We start from the raw sequence: 18,244 nt of genomic DNA, 5'->3' as shown, positions 1-18,244 counted from the left end.
TAAAAATATCACATCCATAGAGTAGAACAAAATCAAACACAAATTTATGTAAGGCAATAAGATGATCAACGATTCAACCTAAGGACTATATAATAGTTTGTTGCAATATCTGTGTTGTGTAGAATATTTTCAAATGCAGTGTGTTTATTGTGCTGTACTCTTGGATTACGTAAAATATCTGTATGAAAGGTGAAGATAACGAACAGTGATCAATCTCATAACTCCTATATAAGCAATACAAAATAGAGGGTTGGGCAAACACGGAACCCTGGCTCCGGAATCATAAAACTGTCTTAAACTTTAAGATTGTCTTAAATCAATAAAGTTGCACTTAAATCTTAAGACTGATCTTGAAGTGGATCACCAAAATAAATCACTTAGACTTAAGATTGGTATTTTTTCTGCCTTAGAGCTCAAAATTGCCGTGCTGGTTGCATTTTTCAGGCGAGGAAGAGAAAATGAGTGTGTTGTCCGTCGTTGAAGACGTCTGCCCCGACCAAGAAGAGGACAAGTCATTTGTTTAAGAAAAAATAGACCGTCGGAAAATCGAAAACACAGGATATTGACGTTGAAAATCATATAATGAAAAAAATTCTTTCTGTAAGTAAACTATTCACGTAAAAAGTATGTTTACAGGAAAAGAAGTCAAGTACCTGTAATCGAAAAGTAACACTGTTAGCCCGGAAAATTTTAGAGCGGGCGTATTCAAATACATATGACCTTATGTGATCAAAATATCGAAGAAGTGATCGCCCAATTGTCCGTTTCACTACCTGATCGTAGTTCGTAAAGTAGATGTAAACGTGAAAGTACATGTAGCATATACACGTATGACAGTTTCACTACTAAGTTACGACTACAAAAAATACATGTATTTACCTGACTGAGTTTGTTGACAATGTGGAGGAACAAAACATTCATTAGACCTACTTGAATTGCAGTCTGCATTTGTACACGAATAATGTGCAGCCCGGGCCCGAGTTTGAAATCAATTACATGTGGAGTTATCCTTCTTTGCTACGCACGCAAATAAAGGCATTAACTTTAATGAGATTATCGCTTCAATCATTCTTACTTTTCCACTTTCATTCATCACTACTTTTAAAAAGGAGTAGGCGACGGGGCCAATACATCAAACTTTGTACATGCAATAACGAAAAAAGTTGGGTTTTTTTAATAAAAGGGGGAGTTACTACATTTATACATGTGCCGGTGTCACCATTAGTGATCATTAACTAGACGTTTTAGACATTAACTTTTTTTAAGTCATTTATTTTTTATCTCCTGTTGTTACCTCTACGCAAAAGAGTTCCTTGTTGTCATAGCATTTTTAAGATTCTAGACAAACTTTTCAGATAAGACAATATTAGTGAAGATTTGCTTACGTTCGTTTTGTGATCCATTTAAGTCAGCAATCTAAGCTAAGTTCAAAGCTTTATTTAAAGTCAAAATTTTGACTTAACTTTAAGCCAGTTTCATGATCCCGGAGCCTGGACACAACAGAGGTGGGATTAGGTGCCTAGGAGGAGTAAGCATCCCCTGTCGACCGGTCACACAAATCAATGTGCCAAGAACGGTCTAACAATTGGTATGAAACAAGTCAGACAGTATTTGACCTGATGATAGGTTGTACTGGCGATCGTTAGAACGACCATATAATTCGTGAAATGCTGAGTTTAAACGACTTTGTATCCTATTTATATTTTCGATATCCGTGTTGTGTGTGACAGCGTGGTAGAATCCCATCCTCATCGATAGCAAGTTTTTAGCGCTCTGGTTACACACTGCTGGGAGTGAGTTCAACCTCGGACCGGGGCTGAAGTGTTTCTCTATTGCTCTTATAGATAGATAGATAGATAGATAGCTACATGTAGATAGATAGATAGATAGATAGATAGATAGATACATGTAGATAGATAGATAGATATATACATAGATAGATAGATAGTAGATAGATAGATATATAGGTATATGATAACTAATTCTCGTTAACTTGCTTGAAGTCCATCGAAACAAGTCCACTCTCCAAAACAACACTTTAAGGGCACGTTTGATTGGAAAGACTCGGGTAACTCTAGAGTGATGTCTGTACATGCGCAGAAGCTAGACTCCATGTGTGTGAATATAACAACTGTTTCCCTGGTGTTGTTTTAAAAAATTACGTTTGATATGAAAATCATATCCATCGAAATTTATTTAAATGTAGAAGCTTATTTTGATACCGAATAGTATTTAATTTCTATTACCTGAGTATGCATGTACATGCAGTACTAAAATTGTGTAAATATCGTCAAAATTAAACCCAACGTAGATCGTATATAATTCACCCCCAAAAGTTACTTTATCTAAAATATATTGTAATCAAAACAAACATCTAGCCTTGCTTACAAATATTTATATCGATTATGAAAAAAAATATGTATATTAATTATTTAAAAAATATGGTACTTAAACTTTGGGAGTGTCTTTTTTTCATAGCAATTTTGCTTCATAAATCCCAAAAGGGTTTTAATTTCACATGTCATACACAATATTTCTCCGTGACCGAGTGGTTAGAGCATCGCGCTCAAATTTGGTTGGGGCGTGTTCGAATCCCGCTAGCGCCGGTAAGTGAGAACATTTCCCAGATTACTTGCAGAAGCTCGGTGGTATATTTCCAGGTACATTGCATCTGGTTTCCCTCTTCCACGATAAAATCTGGGCGCCACCAGATAACTCAAAAATTGTTGAGTGTGGCGGAAAACAATCAATCAATCAATCAATATTTCTCTTCATTCTCCGCCATATTGAACACTTAATGCTCCCGCTAAAGTGAGGGGTAAACTTTTCCAACCCGTGTTCAACACTAATGCTACGGAATACCCGTTTTATTTATAGCACTAGCAACTCGCGTAACTCGAATTTCTCAATCTTACGTCCACTAAATCTCACTATCGAAAATTATGTGGAGTTAATCAAACACGGAGTTCGACAACAGAATAATGCTTGAAGTGATTAATTATATATCATTTATCGTCTCTCACGAGAATTGTTCTTTTATAAGGAGACGTCACCCTTGCCGGTGAAGGGGTGCAAAATACGGGCCTATGCTCGACGCTTACGGCCTCTGAGCATGGAGGGGTCTTTTTCGTGCCGCATCTGATGTGATACGGGGCCTCGCTTTTTGCGGTCTCATCCGAAGGACTGAGAAATTTAGTCACCTCTTCCACAAGCAAGGCTTACTAAAGATCAATTCTAACCCAGATCGTCAAGGAACGTGAAGATTGAAACTGTCATGTGACCAAAATGAAATAGAGAAACTCAATTTTTGCTACACTATTCCTTTGTCAACGATTCACTGCAGGCTCATCTACATGGTCTTCCATTCCTGGAATTCACAGCATATCAGATCAGAAGTTTCATGATCGACTATGCGATGTTGGGATTAGAGTGGGCAAACTTTGTTCATGGTTCTGACTCCGCAACATCACCGGAACCAACTTCAATAGTCCAAGATTCATATAATATGTCCACGTAACACTGGCGGGCACTTTGGTTCAGCAATGAATCTCGATTTTTAAAACAGAGGCCTGGTCGACTAATGCATGATGTTCTGCAAAAACAGAATATTCAGGTTCTTCATTGGCCATCCAAATCACAATATTTGGATAGAGGTTTAATTATGTCAATGTGAAGACATTGTCTGGCAGTCATTGATGCTCATGGGAGGCACAACAGACATTAAACTTCAGTAATTTGAACTGTTAATTACTGTAATCATCATTAGTGGTTGTGCTATACCCAGCGTTTACATAATTTTTGATCAGTTATTATATATTTCTTATGTCTTAAATTAATTTTGAAAAGGTACTTGGCATTCATTTTTTTTAACATCATAGTTCAGGTAAAGATTTCCTCAGTAAAACCAAGTATATGAACATCATCATTCACGTTTAGAAAAACATTCAGAGGTAGAGCGTTCGCTTCGTAACCAGGATGTTGTGAGTTCGAGTCCCGCTATTGTCATGTCTGCGTACACCCTGTTACATGTATACACAAAAGTGGTATTGTATGGCAGTGTACAAAATTAAACCTAGATATTTCTATGTATTTCGAAGGAAAATAACTTTTAAAACAGGAAGGCTTTCTCGCAACATAAGTGCAAGCAAAATGAAATATTTCCCTAAATTGCAAAGTTCATAACATTGTGATATTTGCTGAAGAGTAATCATATATTATCATTTGTAATTTTAATGATAATTAATCGTGAATATCACGAACAGTCAATTACATGCACTCGGTATTTAGAAAAAAATCAGACAATGGTATAAGAAATTGGTTTTAGATTTTGATAAAGGTAAAAGAGTTGATGTATATTTTACTAGAAAAAGTAATAACTGCCTAAAGATCATATTTGTACTGCATGGTTCTTGTGCATGACTCAACATACTTCTTACATTTAAGTATGAAATTGAGGCTTCTGTGATTTAAGATTGGTAAAATTAGCTACTAGTAACCAGTTCCTAATAACTGGCTACTTAAACAGAGGGAAAATAGCTACAGGTAGATAGCCACTTGAAACTTCAAATATTATTTATTTGTGGTCAGCTACTTAAAGTGAGGGAACCCAGCTAATAATCCCTATCTAACATGTAGCGGACTGAACCCATTTACCATATCTTTACGTGTATCATCAAGATCAAGAGAAAAATCGAGATCAAGAGAGAGAGAGAGAGAGAGAGAGAGAGAGAGAGAGAGAGAGAGAGAGACTACCGCGTCACCAGAAAATCTTGCTCACTAGCGAGACAATAAAAGTCCCTATATGTTTTCCGCTACAACTAGTTATTTACAATACTAACACTGATAACTACTGGCCGCCAGCTATGAGAAAATGTTTACTGTGTTTGAATGTATAAAATTATTTATCAGGCTTATTTAGATGGCGATGGGTCATTATGCTTGGAAATTCCAAACATCATGCTTCATTTTGCCAACTACTTCACCTTTACAGTGGAAAATACGAATTCGATTTCCAGCTAAGAGTTAACCTTTAGATAAGTGCTATATCGTAAGTGATACGGGTATATCTATACATCTGCAAGAAATTGATGGAAAACTTGTGCGTGATTTATCCTACTTTGGACGTGTAAGTTGAAATTTGACAGGGTTTATGTGATTACTCTTTCCTCTTCATTTAAAAGACCTACACCAGAGTGCACAGATTTATTTTGAGATAATTGTTCAGAAGAAAGTAGTAAATTATTTGAGAATATTCAGGTTGAATATGGAAGATTCATTACAGGCATTGAACACAACTCCTCTAGAACAAAATTGTATGAACGAAGAACTTTGGCTATTTCATGATAGTGCTGAGCATGTTTTTTTCTTTACTGTCCAACGTATGCAAATCAGAGAAAAATGTTGTGCATAAAGAAATATCACTATCATTAGAACCCTTCAAATAGTACTTACATGTATATATTAATTTGACACCATTATAATTAATATGTGAAAATAGTAGGGTATGAATAAAATTTATTAGTTGTTACAGATAAAACGTCGATATATTTAAATGTTGAGTTGCAGGTCATTGAAAAACAGTCTTTTATATAGAAGCTATTGAACTCTTGAATAAACCCTGCTTGATAACAACATCAAAACAGGTCAGCTAACAAAGGACCACAAAGTGTCCCCTTCCCATGTTCAAAATCACAATATTTTTGGTGGATTTCAACATTCAAAGTAGTGTTTCTATATATGCAAAACATACCCTTACAAACAACTGCACTAGTAATTTACGTAACACCACACACTAAACAAGTATGCTTTCATGATTTATAGCTTATAAGACTGGGTGATACTACATTTCCTTTCAATGTCAACTTGTAGAACTTCCCTAAATGTAGTACAATCAAAATATTTTTTCTAATTGTTTTAAATAATTTTGACGATCATTGGCGTTGAAATCTGCACATGCAACTGACAAGGTAAGGAGTTAATTAAAATTATAATTTCATCTATCTAAACATGAATTCCTAGAATTTTAATGATTATTTTGAAAGCAAATCAGCACATGCCTGTAATTTAATTGAATAAAAATCTTAATTAAATCCGTGATCTTTTCACCTTTTATTTAGAAAATTCATTTTAAACACCTGATGCTTAAAAACAAGAAACTTTAAAACAACCACATGTACATTCGTGGACTAAAATGTGTCCCGTTTGGGATCTGGGTTATGCTAGGTCCTTAATAACCCTTGCTTCTCGCGAAAGGCGACTAACTATCCCTCGCATGATACCGCGAAAACCGAGGCCCCGTGTCACAGCAGGTGTACATGTGGGACGTTAAAGATACCTCCCTACTCATTGGCCGTAAGCGCCGAATATAGGCTTAAATTTTCAGCCCTTAAACGGTAATGGGTGAAGTTTCCATATGAGTGAAAAATTATAGAAAGGGACATTAAACAAAATAAAATCAACCAATCTTTCCTAATTTCTTGTTTAAACATATTCCCATCCGCTTACAATTTTCACCTTTATTGATGATCTCATACTAATAGACTATGGCCGTGTAACATTGACGGACAGTTTGGTTCAGCGATGAATCTCGATTCTTAATGCAGTGGCCTCATGGAGGACTCAGAATGTATAGACGCCAAAATGAAAAGGAGGCTGACTGGTTTGTAGAGGGTAGTGTTACGATATAGAAGACAATATCCTATACAGGCGGTACAGCATCGATTCAATTTGACGGCTCAATGGTATATTGATGAAGTCATACAGCCATACGTGGCTCGAGAAATGAAGCATCCCGGAGCAGTGTTCCAACATGACAACGCCAGGCTCTTACACGTGGTGTTTTGCAAAGACACAACACCCAGGTTTTTCAATTCCCTGGTCATCAAAAATCACCAAATGTAAACCCTATTGAACATGCATTGGACGAAGTTGATAGATTTTAGAGATTTGTGCCCATAGGAAAGCGTTGTCAGACATTTATGTTCCTGGGAGCCATATTAGATATGGAACTTGGGATCTTAAACTTTTAACCAACGTAAAACAGCTGATGTATATTATATTAGAAAAAGTGCCCTGCTATCAGATTTTGAACAGCATGGAGCTTTTGCATGACTCAACATACTTCACACCCGTAATTATGAAATTGAGGCTTCTGTAACTTAACATGTAACATATCGTTAAAGTTATCTAATAGTAACCAGCTCCTAATGACTGACAACTTAAACAGAGTAAAGTTGGTTACTTGAAGATGGCTACTTGAAGCTTAAAATGGTAACTACTAGTGGTCAGCTACTTAAAGTGAATAAAGCTATCTAATGATAATTATGTAACATGCTCACCGTTGCATTACTTGTGTGATCAAGAGAGACATTGTCATATCACTAGAAAAGCTAGCTTATTAGCGAGACAGTAGAAGTTCCCTATATGTTGTCTGCTTTAAGTAAATGGTTACTAGTAGATCTATACTGCAATAAATTGATGAAAAGGCTTGTGGATGTCTCAACTTTTAACATAATTTGCTTAAGTTCAAAATTGACAGGGTCTCTGTGATTAAACTTAAGACCTATACCAGAGTGTGCAGATATGCATGTAGTTTGGGTTTATTGTTCAGAACAAAGTAGTAAAATACTTGAAGACCCCAGGTTGGATCTGAAAGAATTATAACAGGCATTGGACACAATTCTTCTAGAACAAAATTGTATGTACGAAGGACAAAATATAATTACTTTTATTCTACAAATTTGTCTTTTCATATGCACGTGTAAATGTAAGGGAGACAGATAATCCATATATACATGTATAATTGTATAGATCTATACATGTACTTTTGGAATCATTATCATTGAACAAATGATTTTATATCAATCATATTTTAACTTCAATACAAAAAAAAAACCTAGAATCGTTTACATCAAAAAATGATAAGAGAATAACCTTCGTCACTTCCTGCATTCAAATCAAGTGCTAAAAATATTCCGAGAAAAACAAGCTATACGATTATGGTAATAGATATGAAAATATACATAGTCGGTTAAGAATTAATGCATGAAATTTAAATACACATTTACATTGTTTATATGAAGACTTTCAAAAGTATGGAAAGTAATACACTTACGATGAACTTAGAGAAAACACAATGTGTAGAAAAATGTGTGACAAAGTAGTAGATATTGGTTTAAATACTGTTTAAACGGCCAAACTTCTTGGTGTACAAATAGATGAATGTCTAACCTGATCTGTACACATTGATTCTTTATGCATTTACGGCAAACTGACAACTCAACTGTATGACAAACGGGATGATTTCAGCTTCTCCATCGTCAACTTCCAATATTTGTGTAGCAATATTCCATTATTACCTGCATATAGTGTTTATATATCTCAATTGATTCGATATGCAAGAGCTTGCTCTGTGTATAGTCAGTTTTTAAATCGAGGTAAGCTACTGACAAACATGTTGATGGTACAGGGATTTCAAGAGTCTCGATTGAAGTCAGCATTTCGCAAATTCTATGGTCGTCATAACGATCTAGTTCGTCAATACAACCTTGCAATGGGTCAAATGCTGTCTGACGTATTTCATACCGATTGTTAAGCCGTTCTTGGCACACTGATTTTGACTGCGGTTAACTTCGTTTACCTGATCAGGATATAGGGCTCACAGCTGGTGTGACCGGTCAACAGCGGATGCTTACTCCTCCTAGGCACCTGATCCCACCTTTGGTGTGTCCAGGGTTCCTTGTTTGCCCAACTATCTATTTTGTATTGCTTATAGGAGTTATGAGATTGATCACTGTTCGTTATATTCACCTTACATGCAAGTAACTTTCACAGAAATTAGACAGTTTATGTCGTCTATAAACGTTTATGACAAATGCAGCATTATAGAAAATGTATAGCACTGTTATATTTCCTCATTTTAATTATTGTTGCACATTTTGGTGTTCAGCCAAAAACAGGGTTTTTATTGACAGATTTTTTAAATTACAGAAAAAGGCAGCCAGAATTATGTTGAAGGTGAAAGTAACTCAAACTTCTAGAGGTGATATTTTAGTGTTCTTAAATGGATGCAGAAAACCAGTGCTTGCCTTTAAGGTTCTTAATAACATGACACCAGAATATATGAACGTTTTTATTTTTTAGTTAGTTCCAGAACAACAAGAAGTAGAGATAGTGATATTTTATATTTACCAAAAGTTCGAACTGATTATTATAAAAGGTCTTTTAAGGTATCCTCCACAATTTTATGGAATCAGGTCCCGAGTCTGTCAGAAGATGTGGTTCTATTACATCTTTTAAATTAGCATATTTGCAGCATTATTACTCAAATAAGTGATATATAGATATGATGTATATGTTTATTTTCCCCCAGTGATATCGAGTGTATATTTTATGTATATATTTTATATTATTTTAAATATTTTTCTATTCTCTCAATTATCTGTCTGTGAATATGTTTTATACAGGACCACAATACAATCTAGTTCAACGTATGCAAGCCAGAGAGAAATTTTATTGATTTAAAATAATTAATTACTATAATCCTATCTGTTCAAATACTACCTATAAAAAAATCTAACACAGTTATAATTGATATTTAAGAAATTCACAAGAACGTAATAAGATAATTACTTAGCACATCAATGATATACATAAAATGATTGTTATCCTTGGATTGTATTGCAAACTTCTCATTTATTGGTCATTATTTATTACATTTCTTTATTATAGCTATATTGTGACCTTGTACTAGTGAATAGGACTTATATGTACTGTGTGTCCTATTCAATATATATATATATATATGTGTGTGTGTGTGTGTGTGTGTGTGTGTGTGTGTGTGTGTGTGTGTGTGTGTGTGTGTGTGTGTGTGTTTATACATGACACAATATTTTGTAAAATGAAAAAAAATTAATATGATCGATTAAAAGGATAATTCAGAAATGCGTTCTGGTTTTCTTTAAATCTGAGATGATGTAACGCGAGCGTGTTGTCATCTCCAATACTATGTATTACTATTACTTTACTACTGTTAATGTCAATATTATGTTAATATTTTTGTTAAGGGGAAAAAAAGGAGTGAGTGTAAATATATTTGACTAATAATGATGTTGTTCTGATGATCTAAGATTTCAGTAAATGCAAAATTCATTGTACGAAAAATGACAACTTCACGATAGGTATGATTTTCATTTTCAAATTCAAATTTAGACACGCATAACTGATACAATGCATATCAAAATTAGAGCAAAACCACAACCCCACCACTGTACATCAGTCGGAGTAGCTCAGTGGTAGAGCATTCGCTTCGTAACTGGGAGGTCGTGAGTTCGAGCCCCACTCATGTCATAGTCGCGTCAAACCTAAGACCTTAAAATAGGTAGTGATTGCTCCTTCACCAAACGCTCGGCATTTAGAAGTGAGAATCACGGGTCTCTCGAATATGACCTTTAAAATGGAGGTCCGATGTCGCGGCAGGCGTTGCCACGTTAAAGACTCTTACCGCTATAGCCCTGAGAGCTAAGCAAAGGTCTAAATTTGTGGTACTTCTCCAACAGCTAGTGACGTCACTACATGTATGGAAAATTGTCGACGGGACGTACAAAACAATCAATCAATCCCCTATATTTTCCTTCACATGAAACGTGTACATCAAAATTGATGTATGACAACAGGCTTTTTTAAATATTAGTGATGTATTTACATATATTTGGGCAAAGAGAAGATAGCGTGATAGTGGGCAAGGCTTGACATATTAGATTAAATATCATTTACATCTGTACATTTCATGAGAGTAAAGTATAGATTATACATGTACAATTACTGACTTGAACAATTATAAAATGATTCAGCTATCTGAAAAACACAGTTGAATATTAGACTTTGAAAGTTGTTATATCATAGCATTGAACAGGACCAATCATCCTTTTCTTTTATCGACTAATCTACAGATTTATTTTTATGTTTGATCTATTTGAAACGTCTACTACAAGACCTAGAGTAAATACACAGGTTAGATAAGGGTCCCTAAGAAAAATTACAATGCTGTACATAAAATATGGACCATTGAAACCCCTATTTCGTTTTCAATTCCGTCGCAGTTTTGATAGTTAGTGTGTATAAGATATCTGCAATATGGGCAAATTTTCAGTAAACAAGCACACACACATCAAGTGTGATCAGCCAGGTAATATCATTTTGAAAGGGAGGGGGTAGATAGAAAAGCTTTTCCCGGGCACAAAAAAGAAATTCTGCAAAATAATGAATCGTGTGTGTATGTGTGTGTTGGGGATATCCAACCTACAATACCCTTATCTCATCCATCGGTTGAATTATAACGAATTTTGCATGTAATAATAACGAGACATGTACTTTATCTAAAAGGGGACAGGCTCCCTCTGTTGTTAAGTGTCTGGAGATTGATGTATAAAAAGGTGGTGATATTGAAAGTTGATCAATCTCGTAATTCCAAAACGAATACAGAATCAGGAGTAGGGCAAACGAGGAAGCCTGGATATTCCAGAGGTGGGAGCAGGTGCCTAGGAAGAGTAAATTTTCCCTTTTGACCGGTCACACTCGCTGTGAGCCCTGTACCTTCATCAGGTAAAAGAGGTAATCCGTAGTCAAAATTAGAATGTAAAGACCGGCCTTACAATTGGTATGAAAACAGTTCAAATGGAAAACTAGATCGTTATAACCACCATAGAATTTACAAAATGTTGACTGTAAACGAAACTAATCAAACCTCTGTAACATCAACATCAGTAGCATGTCTCTATTTAAAAACTAATCATACGCAAAACAAGCTATTGTGTATCCAATCAGTTGAGAGATATAAAAACCATTTAAAGGTGATAATGGGATATTGCTACATAAATATGAGAAGTTGACGATGTAGAAACTGAAGTCATTCTGTTTGTCAAAACTTTAAGTTGTTCTTTTGACGTTAATATTTATCTTCAATAAAATATCTAATGTAAATGTGATTTATAAAAGGTGAAGATAACGAACAGTGATCAATCTCATAAATCCGATATATTATAGTATTACAGTTTTGAGGACTTGAGAAAATATAACAAATTGAACAATACTCACATACAGTAGAAGAAATTCCCAATTCTTTTATTTTTTCGTTGTCTGCTGCAACCACACATATGAAATTTAATCTAAGTACTCGTCTTTGGTATACCAATACTCGCTTAAAAATTCTGAAAAATCTGAAAATGAAATCAGACAGACATGAATCGTCTTTAGCCATCATTAATTTGCATACAAGAATTATGGAAGTAACCCTTAATTTTCATAATAAAAGGCGAAGAAAGGGAACAGTGATCAAGGAAAGGTGAATATAACGTACAGTGATCAAGCTCACAACTCCTATAAGCAATACAAATTACATAGTTGGGCAAACACGGACCCCTAGACACACCAGAGGTGGGATCAGGTGCCTAGGAGGAGTAAGCATCCCCTGTCGACCGGTCACACCCTGCCGTGAACCCTATATCCTGTTCAGCTAAACGGAGTTATCCGTAGTCAAAATCAGTGTGCCAATAACGGCCTAACAATCGGTATTAAACACACCAGACAGCATTTCAGTCAATGATAGGTTGAATTGACGAACTAGATCGTTATCATGACCATAGAATTTGCGAAATATTGACTTCAATCAAGACAGTTGAAACCCCTGTACCATCAACTTGCTTGTCAGTAGCTTGTCTCGATTTATAAACTGACTATACGCAGAACAAACTCTTGCGTATCGAATCAGTTGAGAGATATAAACACTGTATGCAGGTGATAATGGAATATTGCTACATAAATATGGGAAGTTGATGATGCAGAAGCTGAAATCATCCCGTTTGTCATACAGTTGAGTTGTCAGTTTGCCGTTAATGTCTACTTTCAATAAAATATTTAAGTATGAAGCAGAAGTGGACGACACTGTGGTGTGTCTTATTACGAGTTCACAGGGATATATCGAATCGACATATCAATGAAAGTCATTATTGTTGATAGACAAAAACGTTGTCGATATATCTAAATGTCGAATTGATTAAGGCCACAGCGAGAGATTTGTTCTTCTCACGTAGACATTTTTGAATAAATTCTGCTTTATATGAATATATAAACAGGTCAGCTAGCAAAGGATCACAATTCGTGACCATGGGAATTCCAACAGCCTATAGGAAGAACTGATCACTAAAGACCACGAAGATATTGTCATTGAGGAACTCTAGCATATTTTTTATTTCAACTTCAGAGTACTTTTGCGTGGAATCAGAGTGGTGTTTAACAAATTAAGTTTTTGGATGAGTGATCCCTAGATATGAATATTTCCTGAAAATGTATTTTTCTTTGTAAGGCTTTTTATGTAGTTTAGGAATCCAGTATAGGTACGGTAACTCCTATTCACTCGACCCATTTACTCGGATATTAAATGTGTCTAAAACTGAAGCATAGTTTTGAAGAATTTCGTCGTTTGAAAGGGCAGTTGGGGTATAAGTACGATTACCAAAAGTGGAATTAATGCAAAGTTCTTTTAAAATACAATTGTAATAATGAACCTTACAAAGACAATGTCGTCATTAGCTTTGTCAGCTGGAACCAAAAGATATTCCTCATGTAGCCTATCTAATTCTTTTATCACTTCTGGTTTACTAAAAACAGAAGGATATATGGTACGGACTTTTGTTTTAATATTTCATAACTCCTGTTAGGAATACAAATTAGAGAGTTCGGCAAATTAGATTCCTTGGAGTGGTAAGCATCGGCTCTCAACCGATCACATCCACCATGAGCCCTAAAACTTGATCAAGTAAACGGAGTAATTCGTAGTCAAAATCAGTGTGATAAGAAGGCCCTAACAATCAGTATGAAACACGTTAGACAGCATTTGACCAAATGATAGGTTTATCTCTTACTATATATTGTATATTGTCATTTACATCTATCATTTACACCTGCTGAATGTTATAAAATTATATTAACCAATGTTCTGTTGTGTATAAGGAATACCAGAATTGAATTCACTTGAAATCGGGTTATATTGGCAAACTAGATCATTATAACGACAACAGAATTTGTGAAATGCTGACTTTAAACAAGACTATTGAATCCTCTGTAACACCAACTTGTTTGTCAGTGTATACATACATACATATATATGTATTTACATAGAAATGAAGTTTAGATAAAGAAAAATACCAACCTAGCACTAAAACTAAATTACGAAAGCTGGGAATAAACAGAACTTGCTAGGCCGTTCTTGGCACACCGATTTTGACTACGGATAACTCCGTTTACCTGATCAGGATATAGGGCTCACGGCGGATGTGAAAGCTCGACAGAGGATGCTTACTCATCCTAGGCACCTGATACCACCTTTGGTGTATCCAGGGATCCGTGTTTGCCAAACCATTTGCTTATAGGAGTTATGAGATTGATCACTGTTCGTTATCTTCACCTTTCATCCAGTGTAAGATAGGGCAATGAATGAGCGTCAAGAACAAACTAAACCAAATGATATATGTATGTTAATGGAAAACTAACAACTCAACTTTATCTTAAATGGGATGAATTCAGCTTCTCCATCGTCAAATTCCCACATTTATGTACCAATATTCCATTATCACCTGCATATGGTGTTTTAATCTCTCAACTGATTCGATACGCAAGAGCTTGTTCTGTGCACAGAACATATCCTTTGAGCTGTAGAAATCTGTTAATGTGCAAATATCTAAATTAAATCATAGAAACTCACGGGTATTTACCCCGTCTTTCATTCAATCATACTTCATTTCCTTCCTAACGAAGTTACGATGATGAAAATTTAATAAACGATTACAAGTACATGTAAAAACAATAAGAAAGTTACAAACAATACACTATGTATACATTAGAGAGGGAAAGGAGAAGGTCACTAGTTTCTGATCCCACCTCTGGTATATCCAGGGGTCCGTATCTTCCCAACTCTTAATTTTGCATTTCTCATAGGAGTTATGAGATTTATCACTGTTGGTTGCCTCAACCGATTCATTGGGATAAAAAAGCCATTTCCATCAAAGATGCATAACGTCATGAGATTATTAAATGGAATCATAAAATGCAAATTTCGAATAATACGTAAAATTTAAAATACTTTTGAAACACAAAAATGTAAATTAAAGGAACCTAAAATCTAGGTTCCTAGAATCAAGGTCCCCTACTTTCTTTGCAATTGATATTCATACAGTGTACAAACAAAATTAAAAGCAACCCATATTCACTGCCCCTGTCTGTTATGTGGTAGTTTTACCAGTATATATAGATGGTCGGTAAGCTGAGAAGCTGTATTACACAGCGGTAGCCGGTGGAATCCAAAACCAACCAGGTAAGACATTGTCATTCAAATATTATTACGAACTCTCGAAAGACTTTCTTGAAATTGAATAAATCGCTATGGCAAAGTTTTTAGTAAAATGAACAAAGTGTACTTTTTGGTTTTTTCTTGATTCTAACACATTGAATTATGCTTACACATTGTAAACGTACAAGGTACTAAAAGTCATGTTTACTAAGATTTGTTCTGTGTATGATCAGTTTCTAAATGGAGAAAGACTACTGATAAACAAGTTGATGTTACAGGGGCATCAGGAGTCTCCTTTATATTCAGCCTTTCGCTAGTTTTAGGATCTTTATAACGATCTAGTTTGTGAATATAACCATCATTTGGTCAAATACTATTTGATGTAAAACGTATACGAGACCAATTTTGATGCACCAGATGCGTATTTCGACAAATAATGTCTCTTCAGTGATGCTCAACCGAAACTTTTGAAATCCGAAATAATAAACTTGTAAGAGCTATTTTAGGGGAAAACAGAGTGCCAAAAACTGGAGTAAAATTCGTCTAAGGATAGGAGTTATATCGAGGGAGATAATCCTTAATTTTGATATGAATTTCTAAATTTTATCCCAGCAATTAAATGTACATTCGTATTTTCAAGCTAGTAACGAAGTACTTAGCTACTGGGCTGTAGAAACCCTTGGGGACTAACAAGTCCACCAGCAGAGGGGTTTCATACCAATTATTAGGCCGTGCTTTGCACACTGATTTTGACTACGGATTACTCCGTTTACATGATCAAGATAAAGGGCTCATCGCGTATGTGACCAGTCGCCAGGAGACTCTTACTCCCCCTCGGCACCTTGTACATCTTATAGTATATCCAAAGTTTCGTGTTTGCCTAACAGTTTATTCTGTATTATTTATCTCGAGTTGTGAGATTGAGCACTGTTCGATATCATCACATTTTCACATTTCACCTTTTCATTATATCTTATTGAGGAAAAATGATATATGTATTTTCTGAAGGTACTCTCTCTCTCTCTCTCTCTCTCTCTCTCTCTCTCTCTCTCTCTACTACACTTGCCATCTATACACATTCATAAGTTCAATAGTCCATTCATGTGTGTATTTAACATTATCTCGAAAAATTATAAATTCAAAAACAAGAACAAATTATGCTACTATACTGTAAATGCTGCTAGTTGTTCACGATATATCATCAACCCATCAATTTTGTTTAAGAAGTAATTGGCTAAATTGGCTTTTCATGCAGTTAGATATGAAATATAAGAGTTAGATACATTTCAATACATTATTTTGAGTTGTTGAAACATAAGATATTCCAATATGTTTATGGGTACAACTAAGAAATAAACAATTTCTAAGGCAAAACGCGCATCATGGCCAGTTTGGCAGAGGACCAGCAAATGCAGTTCATAACGTTATCTTAACTGAAAAAGTGCTATTTATTACTTAGTTTCAAATTTTGATTTTGTCATTGAGCACCCTCTGAATAATATCGAATACACCATTCATCTGAATATGTTTCAATGGAATACTTTCCATTTCAGGGTGTTACGTTTCTTTATTCTTTTCGTAACAGAAATGCTGAGCCTTCTAGCCCTCGTCTGCGTCATTGCCTTCGCTGTTGCCGGCCAGACCTCTACAACTTACAGTGACCACAGTCCACCCTATTCTACAGGCACTTACAGTGATCACAACCCAACCTATTCTACAAGCACTTACAGTGATCACAACCCAACCTATTCTACAGGCAGTGACCACAACCCAACTTATTCTACAGGCACTTACAGCGACCACAACCCCACCTATTCTACACGTACTTACAGTGACCACAACCCTACCTATTCTACAGGCACGTACAGTAACCACAACGCACCCTATTCTACAGACACTTACAGTGACCACAACCCGACCTATTCTACAGGCACTTACAGTGACCACAGCCCACCCTATTCTACAGGCACTTACAGTGATCACAGCCCATCCTATTCTACAAGCACTTACAGCGACCACAACCCTACCTATTCTACAAGCACTTACAGTGACCACAATCCCACCTATTCTACAGACACTTACAGTGACCACAACCCGACCTATTCTACAAGCACTTACAGTGACCACAGTCCACCCTATTCTACAAGCACTTACAGTGACCACAACCCAACTTATTCTACAGGCACTAATAGTGGCAACAACCCTCGCCTTGGAGGAGGATCAAGATTACGACCATATTCTAATGCGTTGAACATTGGGGGTGGATCTGCTGTTGCGACTGTTGCCGCTGTTACTGACCGACGTGCTGTCGCATCTGCTTCAGCCACTGCTGCTGGTAGATTTGTTAGTTTAAGAGCCGGGATGGGAGGCGGTATGCGCGGTGGCATGAACGGTGGTATAAGCAGTCATATGGGCGGTGGCATGGCTGGTAATATGGGGGGTCACATGGGTGGTGGCAGGAGTGGTGGCATGCGAGTTGGCCCAAATAATCGCATGGGCGGTGGCATGCAAGGCGGCAGGAGTGGCGGCATGCGAGGCGGCAGGAGTGGCGGCAGGCAAGGTGGCAGGAATGGTGGCAGGCGAGGCAGCAGGAATGGTGGCATGCGAGGCAGCAGGAATGGTGGCATGCAAGGTGGTAGGACTGGTGGCATCCGAGGTGGCAGGGGTGGTCGCAATGGCGGTGACATGGATGGTCGGATGGCAGGCCATATGGGTGGTGGTGTGCGCGGTAGCATGGCCAATGATGTCGGTGGTACCGGTGGCAGTACTGGAGGTGGACGTGGCGGTAACAGAAGAACAAGGGTACTTTTATGAATGTTTACAAAATTTGAATACATTTATGTTTCATGAATAGAAGTAATATAAATGACGGTTGGTTTTTTTCCTTTTTAGGTGTATTAA

General features: G+C 36.3%; 1 protein-coding gene across 1 annotated transcript in view; it reads left to right on the top strand.

The window, feature by feature from the left end:
• Positions 1 to 18,244, top strand: part of LOC125649487 (uncharacterized transmembrane protein DDB_G0289901-like) — a 47,506-nt gene extending 29,262 nt beyond the window's left edge. Inside the window, exons 4-5 of the mRNA XM_056166197.1 lie at positions 16,929 to 18,145; positions 18,236 to 18,244. Of these exons, the coding sequence (XP_056022172.1) occupies positions 16,929 to 18,145; positions 18,236 to 18,244 (1,226 nt within the window). The remainder of the gene's footprint in view (positions 1 to 16,928; positions 18,146 to 18,235) is intronic.

This window comes from Ostrea edulis, chromosome 5 (genome assembly GCF_947568905.1).
Source record: "Ostrea edulis chromosome 5, xbOstEdul1.1, whole genome shotgun sequence".
NCBI lineage: Eukaryota > Metazoa > Mollusca > Bivalvia > Ostreida > Ostreidae > Ostrea > Ostrea edulis.
Note: the sequence above shows the minus strand (reverse complement) of the source record. Positions and strands in the feature narration are given on the sequence as shown.